The sequence below is a fragment of the Tamandua tetradactyla genome, chromosome 14 (genome assembly GCF_023851605.1).
Source record: "Tamandua tetradactyla isolate mTamTet1 chromosome 14, mTamTet1.pri, whole genome shotgun sequence".
In the NCBI taxonomy this organism is placed as follows: domain Eukaryota; kingdom Metazoa; phylum Chordata; class Mammalia; order Pilosa; family Myrmecophagidae; genus Tamandua; species Tamandua tetradactyla.
Genome location: NC_135340.1, coordinates 79,900,907 through 79,917,415, shown reverse-complemented (window position 1 = coordinate 79,917,415; position 16,509 = coordinate 79,900,907). Strand labels below are relative to the sequence as shown.

The following is a 16,509-nucleotide window of genomic DNA, read 5'->3' as shown; positions in this document are numbered from 1 at the left end:
CGGTCCAGGCTAAGGAGAGGTTGAAAGCATCAGAAATCATCAGAGAGGAGACCTGGGACATACCAAAGGCTTGAAAAAAAAGGCCCTAAATACGCTCAAAGAGTTAAAGGAAAACATGGACAAAGAAATAAAAGAAATCAAGAAAACATAAGATGAACTCGTGGGAGCAGTGTTAGCAATTTGCGATGGATGGAAGTGGGCTAAGGGTACAACAACTGAGGGAAGGAAGAAGGAACTGCGGTGTATACATACAACAGACTACTGAGCACTGCAAGAAGGAATGAAGTTGTAGAGCATGCAAGTAAGGGAATGAAACTTAGGGACTATATGTTGAATGAAATAGCAGAAACAAAAAGATAAATATCATCATACCTCACTCATATGGACTAACTATAATGTACAAACTCAATGAACTGAAGTCGAAAGCATGGGTTATCAGGTTAGGGCCTATAGTGGAGGGTCCTAGATTGTAAGCTCTTACAGCAGTCACTTATATTCACAAGTTGTAACTGTTGTTTCTAAATTCTGAGATACTGAACTGTTTATATATAACCTGGTAATTCCCAGAAATTTCGGGTATTTATGTGACACCCGAGACTCAAAGTTAGAGCTCTGAAGCTATGAAAGTCAATATTAGCCCACACAGGAACTATTTAGAAAGTTGAAAAAGTGATCATACTTTGACTAGAGATATAAATAAAGCTGATCTAGACAGGACTTACATAAATCAAAATACAGGGTAAAGGATGATATGGTATTTTAAAACTTCAACTTCTCTGTGAGACTAAAGGGAGAGACGTTTATTTGGTGCAAAATTTGTATTTTAGGGAGCACATTACCTAATTTAACTTGTATAGGTTGAACACCATAAGTACATGGAATCTAGAACAGGGCATGAGATCTTGTTGGTTTGTACAGGTTAGTGTGATGCCCTGAGTAATTTGGGCAGTGAATAAAAAAGTATTTGCAAAGTCTCCTTGGGGGACTGGGGAGAAGGAGGAAATATTCAATTTCCCCTTCTGGGAAATTCTGATATTCTCACAAGCAGTGGAGACAATCAAATCAACAGGACGAGCCCTCAATTTTGGGGTTCACCCCCATGAAACTTATTCCTACAAAGGAGAAGCTAAGCCTATTTATAATTATGCGTAAGAGTCATCCCCAGAGAACCTCTTTTGTGGCTCAGATGTGGCCTCTCTCTCTAAGCCAACCCAGCAGTTGAACTCATTGTCCTCCCTGCTATGTGGACATAAATATCCTTGGCAACGTGGGATAGAACTCCCGGGATGAGCCAGGACCCAGCATAATGGGACTGAGAACTGTTTCTTGACCAAAGGGGGAAGAGAAAAATGAAACAAAGTTTCAGTGGCTGAAAGATTTCAAACAGAGTTGAAACGTTATCCTGGAGGTTATTCTTATGCATTATATAGATATCACCTTGTTAGTGTATGGTGAATTGGAGTGGCTGGAGGGAAATACCTAAAAATGTTGAGCTGTGTTCCAGCAGCCTTGATTGTTGAAGACGGTTATGTAACAATATAGCTTTTACAATGTGTGTGATTGTTGAAACCTTGTGTCTGATGCTCCTTTCATCCAGGGTATAGATAGATGAATAAAAATATAAGGATAAAAATAAATAAATAGGTGGAGGCTAAAGGGTAAAAAAATGGGTAGATCGAAATACTAGTGGTCAATGAGCAGGAGGGGTAAGGGGAATGGGATGTGTAAGTTTTTTCTTTTTTTCCTAGGAGTGATGTAAATGATCATGGTGAAGAATACGTAACTATGTGATGGTATTGTGAGCCATTGATTGTACACCATGGGACTGTATGTGTGTAAACATTTCTCAATAAAAATATTTTTTTAAATATGAACACGAAGAGAATATTAATGGGGATGGAAATTATGAAAAAGAACCAGAGATAACTACCACAGGAACAGAAATTTAAAATTCCCTAGAGGGGACTTTAACAGCAGCAGATTGGAGCTGACAGATGACTAACTGAACCTAAAGATAAGACAATTGAAATGATTCAGTCTGAGGAGCAGAAAGAGGAAAGAATGAAGAAAAGTTAAGAGGCTGAGGAACCTGTAGGACACCATCAAGTGGACTAATGTACACACTGTGGGAGTCCCAGAAGGAGAAGAGAGAAAAAAAGGAGAAGAGAGAATATTCAAAGAAATAATGGCTGAAAACTTTCCAAATTTAACAAAAGACAAGAACACACATGTCCACAACACTTAACAAACTCCAAATAGGATAAACTTAGATAGACCAATGCCGTGACATATAATGAAACTGCTGACTGCCAAAGATAGAGGAAGAATTCTGAAAGCTGATAGAGAAAAGCAGTGTGTCACATATAAGGGAACCCTTATAAGATTAAATGGCGATTTCTCATCAGAAACCATGGAGGCCAGACAGTAATGGGGTGGCATATTTAAAGTGCTGAAAGCAAAAAACTGTCAACCAAGAATTCTTTATCTAGCAAAACTGACTTTCAAAAATAAGGGAGGGATTAAGACATTCCCAAATAAACGATAGCTGAGGGAGTTCATTCCTACTCGACTGGCCCTACCAGAGTTGCTAAAGAGAGCTCATCTGGTTAAAAGGAGAGGACACTAGACAACAGACTGAAATCACATGAAGAAATAAGGATGCCTGGTAACAGTAATGACATGGGTAAATATAAATGCTGTACCACTGTATTTTTGGTTTGTAACTCCACCCTTTACTTCTACAGGATCTAAAAGGCAAATGCATAAATTGTAATAATAAATCAGTGGTTTTAGATTCAAAATGTATAAACATGTAAACCATGAGAAGAACTACACAAAGGTGGGGGGTTAGAGAGACATGAGAACATAGTTTGTACACACCACTGAAGTTAAGCTGGCACCAAAGCAAACAAGATTGTTATAGATTTAGGATGTTAAATTTAAGCCCATGGCTACTACAAAGACAATATCCAAGACTCTGCAATCTCATAGAGAAAGAAGTTAGAACACTGATTGCCAGAGGGCAAGGGGAATGCGGAGGTCATGCACAATGGTATAGGGGTTCTTCTGTTTGGGGAGAAGGGAAAGCTTTTTTTCCTTCTTAAATTTTTATTAATAAAACCAATCAACATACAATATGAACATTCTTTTTTTCATCACAGTTGTATATTCATCATCAAGATAATTTCTTAGAACATATGCATCAATTCAGAACAAGAAATAAAAAGAAAACAAAAAAAATCCATACATACCATACCCCTTGCCCCTCCCTTTCATTGATCACTAGCATTTCAATGTACTAAATTTATTTTAACATTTGTTCCCCCTATTATTTATTTATTTTTAATCCATATGTTTTACTCATCTGTTCATAAGGTAGATAAAAGGAGCACAGGTTTTCACAATCACACAGTCACACTCTGAAAGCTGTATCATTATACAATCATCTTCAAGAAACATGGCTACTGGAACACAGCTCTATATTTTCAGGCAGTTCCCTCCAGCCTCTCTGTTACACCTTAACTAAAAAGGTAATATCAATTTAATGCATAAGAATAACCTCCAGGATAACCTCTAGACTCTGTTTGGAATCTCTCAGCCATTGACACTTTATTTTGTCTCATTTCTGTCTTCCCCCTTTCAGTCGAGAAGGTTTTCTCAACCCATTGCTGCCAAGTCCCAGCTCATTCTAGGATTTCTGTGAGATGAGAAAGCTTTAGTAATGGAACGTGGTGAGGGTATCACCATCACATTGTGAATGTGATTAATCCCATTGAATGATATGCTTGGGAGTAGTTGATATGGAAAAGTTTATGTTGTATCAATGTTCCCACAATCTAAAATAAAAAAAAATGAAAGAAAGAGCAACTAAAGAGACAATGACAAGTAAATGCAATACATGGTCCTGGATGGGATCTAACAAGAGAGGAGAAAAAGGTTCAAAGGGACATTATTGAAACACATGAAAAAGTAGACTATAAATATAAGGTTTATATCAATATTAAATTTCTTGAACTTTATAACTACACTTAGAGGGTTACATAAGTAAACATCCTTATTCTTAGGAAATGTAATAGCAGTATTAAGTATTTCAGTACATATATACAACCTACTCTCAAGTGTTCAGAAAACGAACTTGTACACAATCAGACAAATCATCAGATGATATGTAAGTAGACACAGTGATAGACTGATGGATAGAGAGCATGATAAATGTAATTATGGCAAAATGTTAAAATTGGTGGATCTGGGTGGATGGATGAAAGTATACTGCAGTGCTGTGTTTGTGGTTTGTATTATTTTTTTAATTGCCCTGAAAGTTTGAAAGTATTTCAAAATAAAAAGTTGTTTAAAAAATTAAAACAAGTAACAAGACTTCCCTTTCCATCTTCTGCATTTTTTTTTCTTTCTTACCCCTCTCTAGGAGCACCTCCCAGACCTTACTCTGTGACCATCTGCTCACCACCACCTTAGGCCAGAATGCTTCAATGTACAACTCCACACCAGTGACTCTCAAATCCACTACTCCAGGCTAGATATTCTAATGACCACACACGGGTTTCTCTAGTTTCCAATAGGACTTTCCTATTGGATGTACTCTTGTCACTTTGCCCTCAGTGCATACTAAGCTGCTCGAGTACCTACTGTGAACTCCCCCACATACTCCCTACTGTCCTCCAAAAGCCATTCTCCTCTTCTTCCATAGTAATAGTCCTTTTTATTCACTGTGCATGTCTTCCCAGAATAAAGAACTGTGTGTCCAACCTCAAGGAAATTTACTTAAAGGAAAGACTACTTCTTATCAATCCCTTCATTCTTCCTGCTAGCTGGAATGAAGATGTCTTGGTGGAACTGAGCGCCAGCACCATCGTGGGCTATGGATGAGATCCCAACCCTAGGGCTGGTGGAAGGGAAAATTAAAAGAAACCTGATAACTTTGTGAAACAATCCTAGACAGATAACCTCCAACTTTTACATGAGACAATAAGCCATGAATGTTTTAGCTCAATACTAATTGTGGTTTTCTATGCATATAGCTAAACTGATACAACTCCTCAACTTTAATTACCATCTGTCAATATAACCACCATACTCTTGGATACTTGACTGCTATCAGAGAACCTCAGTATCTTCTTTTTCATCCACTGTTATCCAGTAGGTCTCTGGGATACAAATCATATTTTTGACTACTCAAGTACCTAAACTCTCTATCTATAATGGGGATTTTCCCACTTAACTTGGTGGATGTCAGAGTTTGCCTCACACTATAGAAGCTTAAAAGTCCACATAAGTGCTATCTTAGCCTCCCTTGCAATCAGAGCACAGGTATGTGACCTGGTCCCTGCCCATCTGAAACAGGAGTTAGTGACACAAAGAAGCAGGGACAGCACCGAATCCTCTTTGGTAGCAGTGGCAGTAATAGCTTCGTCTAGGATTCAAGGGCAGCAGTAACAGCATCCACCCAGCATCCATCTCCAGCAGTCCTGATAATGTGAATTATGGTGGTGAACAGCTCAGCGATGACAGCTGTGTCCTTACAGGACAGTTTGGGGGAGACTGTATCTGTGGTACTGGTTGCCTAGACTCATAGACCTGGTTTTCCAACCACCCAAGAATGATTAGCTCACTAACAGTCCTTCAGTAAATTCCTTTACTGCCTAAACAGGCCAGAGGCAGTTTCTGAAGTTTGTAACTAAACCCTAAATGGAGTAATACGAATTCTTCCCTTAACTTTTACACACATGCATGTATTTTGTACTCTTTGAATTGTTATTCTCCTCAGTCTTACGACTGGAAGGGAGGAAACCCTTTCCAGCTTCTATATGCTGCTACCAAAAGGAAACTCACTTAAAATACCACTTCTAGGTTAACAGTCTAGAAAGGCCTTCTGGGAAGATGACGGAATACAGACGGGCAGAATTAACTCCTCCAACAAAAGCACCTACAGAACAGACAGGAATTACCCAAAGCAGTGGTTCTGGGGCTCAGGAGACCAGGGAAAGATCACTGAAGCATAAAAGAAAGCTGGATGAAAAAATGGAGAAACTACTGAGAAATAGTGGGCCCTCTGGTATGGGGCTGTAACCCCTGCATGCGATGGTGGTGGTCCTGGTTTGGATGTGAAATACTGAGAAATCAAGTGTCAAAGGTAACTTTCAACACAAACCCAATCAACAACAAAATATTCAATGAGAGGGAAAACAACTTTCAAAATAATCTTAAAAAGATGCCCAAAACCAGCAAAAATTATAAGGCACATTAAGGAACAAGAAGATACGGTCAAACAAGATGATCAAATTAAAAAGTCTGAGGAAATGCAGAATTTAGAACAACTAATCAAAGATGGTCAAACAAATCTCCTAATTTCAATGAGATCGTTAAGAGATAAAGGATATTAAGAAAACATTAGGAGAGCATAAATAATAATTAGAAAGAATGCACACAAAAACAGCAGATCTTACAGAAACGAAAGATACTATAGAGGAAATTAAAACCATACTAGAAACAGCAGATTTGAAGAGACAGAAGAAGGATCTGCACACTAGAGGACAGAGCAAACAAACTTGAACACACAAAAGAACAAATGGGGGGAAGAAAAGGACAAATTTGACCCGTGTCTTAGGGAAATAACTGACAACACGAAGCACACAAATATACACATTATAGGTATCCCAGAAGGAGAAGAGAGGGTAAAGGGACACCAAGAATATGTGACAATATAATGGCTGAAAATTTCCCAACCCTTTCAAAAGATATAAATATGCAAATCCAAGAAGCCCAACGTACCCCAAACAGAACCCATCTCCAAACACATACCACTACTCAGACTATCAAACGCCAAAGAGAAGAAGAGAATTATAAAAGCAGCAAGAGAAAAGCAATTCATCACATACAAGGGAAGCCACATAAGGCTCAGCACTGACTTCTCATCAAACACCAGAGGCGAGAAGGCAATGTAAGATATATTTAGGATACTAAAGAAAAAAACCGTCAGCCAAGAATTCTTTATCCAACAACAGATCTGTCCTTCAGAAGTGAGGGAGAGCTTAAAATATTCACAGATAAACAAAGCTAGGAGAGTCTGTGAGCAAGACCTGCCCTGCAAGAAATACTCAAGGGAGTTCTGCTAGCTGAAAAAAAATTAAGACAGGAGAGAGTGGCTTGGAGAACAGTACAGAAGTGATGACTGTCAGTAAAGGTAAATGAAAGTATAAGCAGAGAGAAAACTAACAGACCTGACAAATAAAAGCCTAAGAGTAAAATGGTTGAAGTAAGAATGACTTTTACAGTAATAACATTGAATGTTAATGGATTAAACTTGCCAATTAAAAGACAGAGAAGGGCAGAAAGGATTAAAAAATATGCTAAAAAAATGTGATTTGCAAGAGACTCATTCTACATCCAAAGATACAAATAAGTTGAAAATGAAAAAGTGGAAAAAGATATCCCATGCAGGCAATAACCAGAAAAAAGAAAAAAAGCTGGAGTAGCTATACTAATATAGACAAAATAGACTTAAAATGCAAAAATATTATAAGAGACGAACGACACTATATATTAATAAAAGAGGCAATTCACCAAGAAGCACCTAATACAAAGTGCCCAAAGTACATAAGGCAAACACTGGCAAACTTAAAGGGAGTACTAGACGTCTCTACAATAATAGTGGAAGACTTCAACATACCACTCCGATCAAAAGAAAGAACATCTAAACAGAGAATCAGTAAGAACACAGAGAACCTAAATAATATGACAAATGAATGAGATCTAACAGACATATGTAGAACATTACACACCAAAACAGCAGGATAGACATTCTTCTCAAGTGTTCACCAGGATAGACCACATGCTGGGGTGCAAAACAGTTCTTTTTTTTTTTTAAATTGAGAAAACTTCACATATGTACAGTTCACACATGATGTACAAATCAGTGGTGCACAATATCATCACAGACTTGTGTATTCATCATAGGGGTACGGTGTATGGGATGCATGCGTTTTTTTCTTTTTTTTTTTTCTGGAGCAATGCAAATGTTCTAAAAATGATCATGGTAATGAATACACAACTCTGTGATGATATTTTGAGCAACCAATTGTCTACTGTGGATGGACTGTATGTGTGCGAAGATACATCAATAAAACATTTTTTAAAAAAAGACCAGCACCATAAAACTCCTAGAAGAAAATTTAGGGAAATTATCTTCAAGATCTAGTGATAGGAGTAAGTTTCCTAGATCTTGCACCCCTGTGCTTCAAAGGACTTTGTCAAAAGGTGAAAAGGCACCTGACTCAATGGTAAAAAATATTTGGAAACCAAGTATCTGAAAATAATTTGATATTCAGAATACATAAAGATATCCTACAACTCAATAATAAAAAGATGAACAGCCCAATTTAAAAATGGAAAAGAGATATGAACAGACATTTTCCAAAGAGGAAATATAAATGGCTAAAAAACACATGAAAAAATATTGAGCTTTACTAGCTAATAGGGCAAGGCACATCAAAACCACAATGAGATTCCACTTCATGTGATATCTCAGATGAAATATCACACAGAATAGCCACTATTAAACAAACAGGAAACTACAGAGTTGGAGAGAATGTGGAGAAATAAGAACATTTATTCTCTGCTGGTGGAAATGTAAAATGGTACAGCCGATGAAAGGTAAGTATAGAGTTGCCTTACACTCCTGTAATTCCACTACTTGGTTTACATGCAGAAGATCAGAAAGCAGGGACGTGAACAGATACTTGCACACCAATGTTCATAGTGGCATTATTCACAACTGCCAAGAGATGGAAACAATTCCAGTATCCATCAACAAATGAATGGATAAACAAAATGTGCTATATATATATATATATATACACACACACACGATGGAATATTATTTGGCAGTAAGAAGGGATGAAGTTCTGAAGCATGTAACAACATGGATGAACCTTGAGGACATTATGTTGACTGAAATAAGTCAGACACAAAAGGACAAATACTGTATGATCTCCCTAATACGAACTAATTATAACGTGTAAACTCATAGACACAAAATGTTAATACAAGTTACCAGGGGAAAGAATGAGGCCAGAGAATGGGGAGCATTTGCTTAATATGTGCAGAATATGTAAGTATGTTGAACTTAGACATTTGGAAATGGATAAAGGTGATGGCAGCACATTTTTGCGAGTATGATTAACAGTGCTGAATCGCGAGTGAACGTAGTTCAAAGGGGTAGTTTAGAGTCATGTATGTCACCAGAAGGAAAGCAAGAGGTGAAAACATGGGAATGTATACCACAGTGAGTCTTCTGGTGGATGATGACTGTGATTAATGATACAAGAATTAAAAAGTTATCTTATGAATCAGAACAAATGTATGACACTATTACAAAGAGTTAATAACAGAGAGGTACTTGGGAGTAAATGTAAGCGAAGAACTATAACTAACAGTAGTATCCTAATATTCTCTCACCAACAGTAACAAATGTTCCACATCAGTATTAAGGGTCAACAATAGGGGATTATAAAGGGTTTGGGATATTTGAGATTTTCTATTATATGTTTATTTTATATTGTGCTGTTATACTATTATTATAGTAATGAAAATGTTCTAAAATTGATGGTGGTGATAACTGCACAACTATGTGATGATACTGAGAGTCAGTAATGGTATACTTTGGATGGACTGTATGGTATGTGACTATATCTCAATAAACTTACACTTAAAAAAATAACACTTATGATGGTTGTCATTACATCCTACCCCAAAGCCTGGCTTTAGAGTTACCCCTGTATATGGTGGTTCTATCTCAGTTGCCTGCAGTTCCAACATGGTCTGTCTCACTCTCCCTCAGCCACCTAGGCAGGACAGTGCCAGGTTATAAGATAGCTTTCCAGAACGGGTAGGAAGGGGAGTGTGTGAGAGTACAGCTGGATAGTCAGGGAAAACATTCCATTAAATGCATACAGATTATGAGACATGTCTAGTAATGTTAAGATATGAAAAAAATGTGCCCCTTACAATCTTGATAATATGGTAGATCTGAATCTGGTATAGGGCCTGGATGCATTGAATATGAATACAAAGTTGGTCCTTAATATTCACTTGTCCTTTTTTTTTTCTTCCCTTTCCACATCAACTAAAAATGGGCTGCATTTTCCCATAATTACTTTTCTGACTACAAATTAATTTTACTATCCCAGACAGGTTTACCCAAAAACAGACAAATCAATTCACATGGACCAATGATATTCACGCTGGTCTACCTAGAATTATATTTCATATACAGAAGTCATCAATTTTAGAATGGTCAAATCTGCAAAGACTCAGTAAGAAAAATGCCAAACTATCCTGCCTGTAACAGTAAAAAAAAAAAAGTATAAAAGAGAATTTCAACAATTACTAAGATTACCAGCTAGACACTTAAAACACAATTTTTAGAAGAGTTTTTTAAAAATTTTATTTGTGCCTATTAGCTCATATAATACAATGAACATCACCAGTAAGAAACATTTGTTTTCTAGCTCAAAGCCAGAAAGGACACATTCTTGTAACTCACACATTGTTATCCCCTTGGCTCCTGGTGTGGTATGTTCGCCTTCCTGCTGTTTTCCCATTTCTTAATTCCACAGCAGGCAGTTCTTTGAAATAACAGCAAAACTGTTCAATGTTACTATTTTAAAAGAAAAGGAATAAAATTATATAAAAAGGAATTTAACAGGACTGTAAAGAAAGTTCTATGAAATCTATGTATGGGTTTTGAAAAAAGTGACCTTTCACATGTCTCATTTAAATTATACTCATTGCAGGGCAGGCCACCATGGCTCAGCAGGCAGAGTTCTCACCTGCCAAGCCAAGGACCTGGGTTTGATTCCCAGTGCCTGCCTATGCAAAAAAATAATATATATATATATACATATATATAGTCAATGCAATCCCTGACAGTGATTTCTTCATTAACTCCAGGACAAACAGAGTGTACTTTGTGGAGATGAACACAGAGCTTAAACAAAATCTCTACTCAAAAAAATCCTCAATTTTTCCCCATCCATAGCTTGTCACTATTTGTCTCTTTTCATAGTACTTGTTTCCAGGTATTCAACAATTTCTTCAAGTAAAATCTACCCATGGGACCAACCATATTATTTAGATGTACTATACTGAGTACAATGAGAATTCAGTAATAACTAGAATTTCTTCTTTGAGCAAGAGTACATAAGTTGAGAGGCAATAGTATCAAGGACAGATCAAATACAGTTTGTGCATTTAATTAACAATGTGACCTTGGGAAGACAATTTATTCTAGCCTTTGATGCTGTGTTAAAATCCAAAAGTACATAACTTTCAAATTAATCTTTTATACATTACTTAGGTTGGCCTTATTGGCTATTTCATTTTTGCTACTTTTCTTATTCTGAAGATCTTCTAAACATCAAATCTAATGACAATATTTAAGACTCAACTAATGATGAAAAAGCTCTCTGTAAAGGGTTCCCTGTTCCCCAGGGATCGGCAAACTACAGTTCTCATGCCAAATCTGGCCTCTAGCCTATTTCTGTACAGCCTGCTCTTTTTGTTTGGCCAGTGAGCTAAGAATGGGTTTATTTATTTATTTTTTTTAAAGTTGTTAAAAAAAGAAGTAAAGGTGAAGGATATGTGTCAGAGACAGCATGTGGCCCACAAAGACTAAAGTATTCTCTATCTGGCCTTTTAGAGAAAAAATTTAATGACCTCTACTCTAGCCTATTCAAGAAACAATAAGAAATAATAATGAAAACAGCTAATCTGTACTGCTGAGTACTGTTCTAAGCACTTTATATGAATTATATTATTAATCCTCCTCTACCTCTATGAGGTAGAACTATCAGGCCCATTTTAACTGATGAGGAAACTCGGGCACCGGGAGGTGAGGTTGCTCCAGAACATGAAGAGAGTAAGTGGAAAAGACAAAATCTGAACCCAGAGACCTTCTCTTAACCATTCCACTAGAAACTAATATTAGATATTTAAGCTCTGGCTGTAATGTTACCTGAGCGACTGAAGGATGGCATTCATGAAACATGTATTCCCCAAATTCCGGAGGCCTGTGGCACAAATGGCAGTGGTGCTTCCCTGTAAAATGGTACAGAAGAGGCTATCAGTATTGCCAACGGAAGGTCAACTGTTTCAAAAATCAAAGCAAAGCAATAGCCTATATTTGAAAGTCAAGCACTGAGCTAACATGGAATTGGTCTTTACTGTCCAATGAATATCTCAAACATTTTTTTTCTCACCTCTGTATAAGTGTATGATTATTTTTAGAAGGCTGTTTCTGATCCTGGGATTCTTCTAAATGGGAGTAATCTTATGGAGGCTTATGAGGCAATCTGCATTAGTTAAGTCCCAAGAGGTATACAATACAAAAAATAAGAGTATCTTTAAAAGAAATAAAATTTAAAATGTATTGCCATTATAACACTCTATTGATTAGAAATGGAAAAATATGAGTATTTACACCCCCAAGTATTTTTGTCCCCAAACTTTTAATTCTAAGCCATACATACCATGTTTTCCTAACAATGGGATATGAATCATGAAATATTACCTATACTTTTTTAGAGGACTAAGGCTTGGTTTTCTGATTAGCTCTATAATGCAATATGACAACCACACTTAGGAGATGATCTACCAATCTGATCAAAGCATTTATGCCCATAATTCAGATGGCTATGAGAGCACTTTAGTGCTTTCTTCCAAAAAATCGTAATACTTTTAAGTAAGAGCATGTTCAGACATAGCTAACATGACAGCAAAGGGATATACACAGTGCAAAAGTACTAGTCTATGTGAAAATAATCAGTAATCTTTAAATTATGGCTCAGACACCATTATAATAGATGCTACCAGAACGAGGAAATATATTCTTTTATAGTGAAATTGTATTAATGAAGTCCTAAGAAATAAACCCAGACCCATAAAATTTGCCTTAGGGTCATTTATAGGAAGGAAGGAAGGATCAATGGAACCCTACAGAAATGAAGTAAAAAGGTATATGAGTATCTGTTAAGAATGAATTGCTTTCTAAGGCAAAGAAGTATAGTAATGATTTTTATGGAAGGAAGGACTGACAGATGCATTCACTGGGGTATTTAGAAACATCAAGAATCATTAGTACAAGTAGCAAACATTTTGTAAACTACTACAAATCCAAGGCATCCATTTAGAAAAGTTTGTAAGCGGCAATATCAACTGTTAGAGTGGTAACAACGCAGTAGCTAGATTTCACCTAACTTTTATATTTGAATAAATTTTAATTACTTACATTTACTTTTACTAACTTGCTGTTTAATGATGAGTTTTCCAAAAGTTTTCTTTTCCTATGCCTGTCAGCTGCGAAAGCTGAGCTATTAAAACACAAACAAACAAACAGATGGTCAAAAAGACAGTAACATAACACATGCTATTCAGCATGTTCAGAAATAAATTTGAGCTGTATCCTAAGCATCTAGGGCTTAGGCTGCTTAGTTAAGCCATGAAGAGATTCCCTTGTGGCCCATATGGCCTACCAGCATTTGAAGTAACCGAGTTCCACTTCCCTAAGAAATCCCCGTCGCTTTCTGAATAGTCCACTACTCCTGCAGCTGCAGCGGAAGTCCCCAGGAGCTGCCACCACCAGGTTCTTCCCAACAAATCTGGCCCAATAGACGTAGTGTAGGAGACTCCCTCTCCACCAACACTCTATCTGCCTAATCAACTGTGAAGCTTCAAGAATGAGAAGACTCATTCCTTACAAAAAACGGTGAATCCTGATCTGATACAATTATTTCAAGATTTACATAAGTCTCCAATAATATGTTACACTTTCTTAATTTTGAGAAAGTTATAATATTATGCTCATTTGTCTTAATAGATTATGATAAAACCTGAATTGAGGGTTAATAAATTATAGGTATATAGTATCTAATTATATGAGTTTATTTGATTCAGCTATGCTACAATAAATATTCTAAAGAAAATCCTGGTTAGCACCGAAATTCTGAATTAACATTTAACAATTTTCTTGACCAAAGAGACACTTTGTTTAAATTTTATCAGAAAGTAATTTCTGTCTTTGAAAAGTCACTTTAAAATTATTATATATTAGGGGAACTAATCTTAAGGAAATGAAAACTATAGTTAAACAACACAGAATTTTAAGTCTGCTAATTATTTCCCCTCATTGAAAGTGCCAGGCTAATCCAAAGAAAATACATAATTATTTTTCTTGCCAGAATTTCCACAAGATATAGAATTTCCATGAGATATAGAATTTCTTGGAACATCAGATCTAGTGACAGTCAGTTGCTTCAAACTTAAAAATATTCATAGAAAACATTAGTTTCTCTCTGAGTTTTGGTGACTCCTTAGTAAGAGACCAGTTCCACACATTACATTATAAAGCTATTCCTTCACATATTCTATAAATGAAGGAGCTGATTCAGATGCCCAGTATATACTACTTAGTGACAAAACCTAATAGTTAACTTTCACATTCAATCTACATAAAGTATTTAACTTTTAAAAACAAAAGTTACTCAATTTTACCTTCAGTGTTTCTGAAAATGGCAGAATCCTCTGGAGCCATGCAGTCTAATATCAGAACCATTCACTAAATGTGGCTACTTATATTTTAATTAATTAAACTTAAATAAAATAAATAATTCAGTTCCTTAGTTATACTAGCCACTTTTCAAGGGTTCGATACCCACATGTATATAGTAGCTACCAAATCAGCACAGATTTTAAAACAGTTCCATCACTACAGACAGTTGTATCGGATAGTGCTGTTCTAAGTGTTCTGCAAAATAGTCTAAAATTAAGTAAAGCATAAATATAACTATAGTTCTTAAACTGCAGTTTTCATTGTAGATTAGAGTCTATATTAAAAAAATAATAAACTTCTGTAATATTTTTCAACAAAGAAAAAGATTGCACAGTAGATTTCTCAATGGGGCCAAGTAAGAATGTAGACAAGGCAGTATGTGACATCTTTTATCTAATTAAGTGCTCAATAAATATAAAAGATTTGATAACTGCATAAACACATGTGGGTTTCTGAATTATTTCTTTGCCTGTTGACTTAGTTCTGATAAATTTATTTGGAATTGAGATAGTAATATTTTCTTATAGAAAACAAAGTAGCAGAAAAAATATCCTGATGGTAGCTATCCAGATGTATAACAAACAAGTTAGTAAGATCATCACCACACCAAAGGATGATATTATATAAATTAATGCAGGAATCTCCTACTTCACGAGTAAATTGCGAACAACTTCACACTACTTTGGGTCTGTGTATTGTACCTGTGCCTGCCTCATAGCCTAGATAAAGCATGCTGCCCAATTCAAATTAAAAGAAGAGAAGAAATACTTGGAAGAAAAAGCGAAAAAGTACTTAAACCTAAAATGGTTTAATTATTTAGATTTTAAAGAAATCAATTCTGGGAGGGTCATGGTGGCTCAGCAGGCAGAGTTCTTGCCTGCCATGCCAGAGACCTGGGTTTGATTCCGGGTGCCTTCCCATGTTAAAAAAAACAAGTCAATTCTTCCCTCATCAGCTATTTAGTTAATAAGACATGCATAAAGACTGGTTAACTACAACTATACAGTATTTCATTTGAACAAGTTGGCTTTATGTTTTTCTTCTCCATTTACAATTTTAAACTATTCTATTAGCTTTACCTTTAAGTTTGTGAAGGGACCCATGGTTTTGGCATGTACTCACAATGGCTTTTATACATCAACTGCCAAAATAAATGAGATGATCTGGTGATTTGGGGTACATAGAGTCCACCATTCACATAAATAATTTCTTTATGATGACAAGGCATTTTACAGCTTCTTGTAACTTCAAGGAATACACTGGCAAGAAAAAACTGGATCCTGCACTATCATGCAGATACAAAGAGGATAATAATGAAACTTAATTTCTCTTAAAAATAATACATTAATCTTTATGTTTCTAAACAGACCTTCTGATACATTTTAAAGGGATTTTCTAACACCAAAAGTTTATAGTGATTTTAAACCATTTTCTACCCTTTCCTTGACAGATATTAAATGTAACAAATGCAGAGTATGACCACTAACTGTGAATATAGTTTCAAATATCCAAACTCCAAGTTTATCAACATTTCAATCATATTAAAAGCATGATAAAGGTATGGATATCATAAACAAAAATCCATGCAAAAATTTTAAAAGACCCCTTCACACCAACCCATTCCTTCTCTTTCCCAAGGTTGATTACTTACTTCTCCAAGTTCTGTAAGTGTTCTCTGACTTTCTGTACCAGTCCCAGCTTGGTATCATTAACCACAAAATCATCACAGCGATAACTGCAAGGAAAATATTAATCAATGTGTGTAAAGAGCTTAAGGAAACCACAGTAATGAAATCACTAAAAGGCCCAGCAACTGCCAAAATGATCACAGGGCTTTGCAGGCAGCTAGTATTGGTAGAAGTTTAAAAAAGACTTAGAATCCACAATGG

General features: G+C 36.1%; 1 protein-coding gene across 2 annotated transcripts in view; it reads right to left on the bottom strand.

Moving 5' to 3' along the window:
* The window catches only part of USP3 (ubiquitin specific peptidase 3), a 144,989-nt gene that overhangs the window by 50,824 nt on the left and 77,656 nt on the right, over nt 1-16,509 (bottom strand). For both annotated transcript variants that reach the window (XM_077128161.1, XM_077128160.1), the window contains 4 exons: nt 16,272-16,355; nt 13,301-13,382; nt 12,029-12,111; nt 10,559-10,672 (listed from right to left, as the gene is read on the bottom strand). In XM_077128161.1, the coding sequence (XP_076984276.1) occupies nt 10,559-10,672; nt 12,029-12,111; nt 13,301-13,382; nt 16,272-16,355 (363 nt within the window). The remainder of the gene's footprint in view (nt 1-10,558; nt 10,673-12,028; nt 12,112-13,300; nt 13,383-16,271; nt 16,356-16,509) is intronic.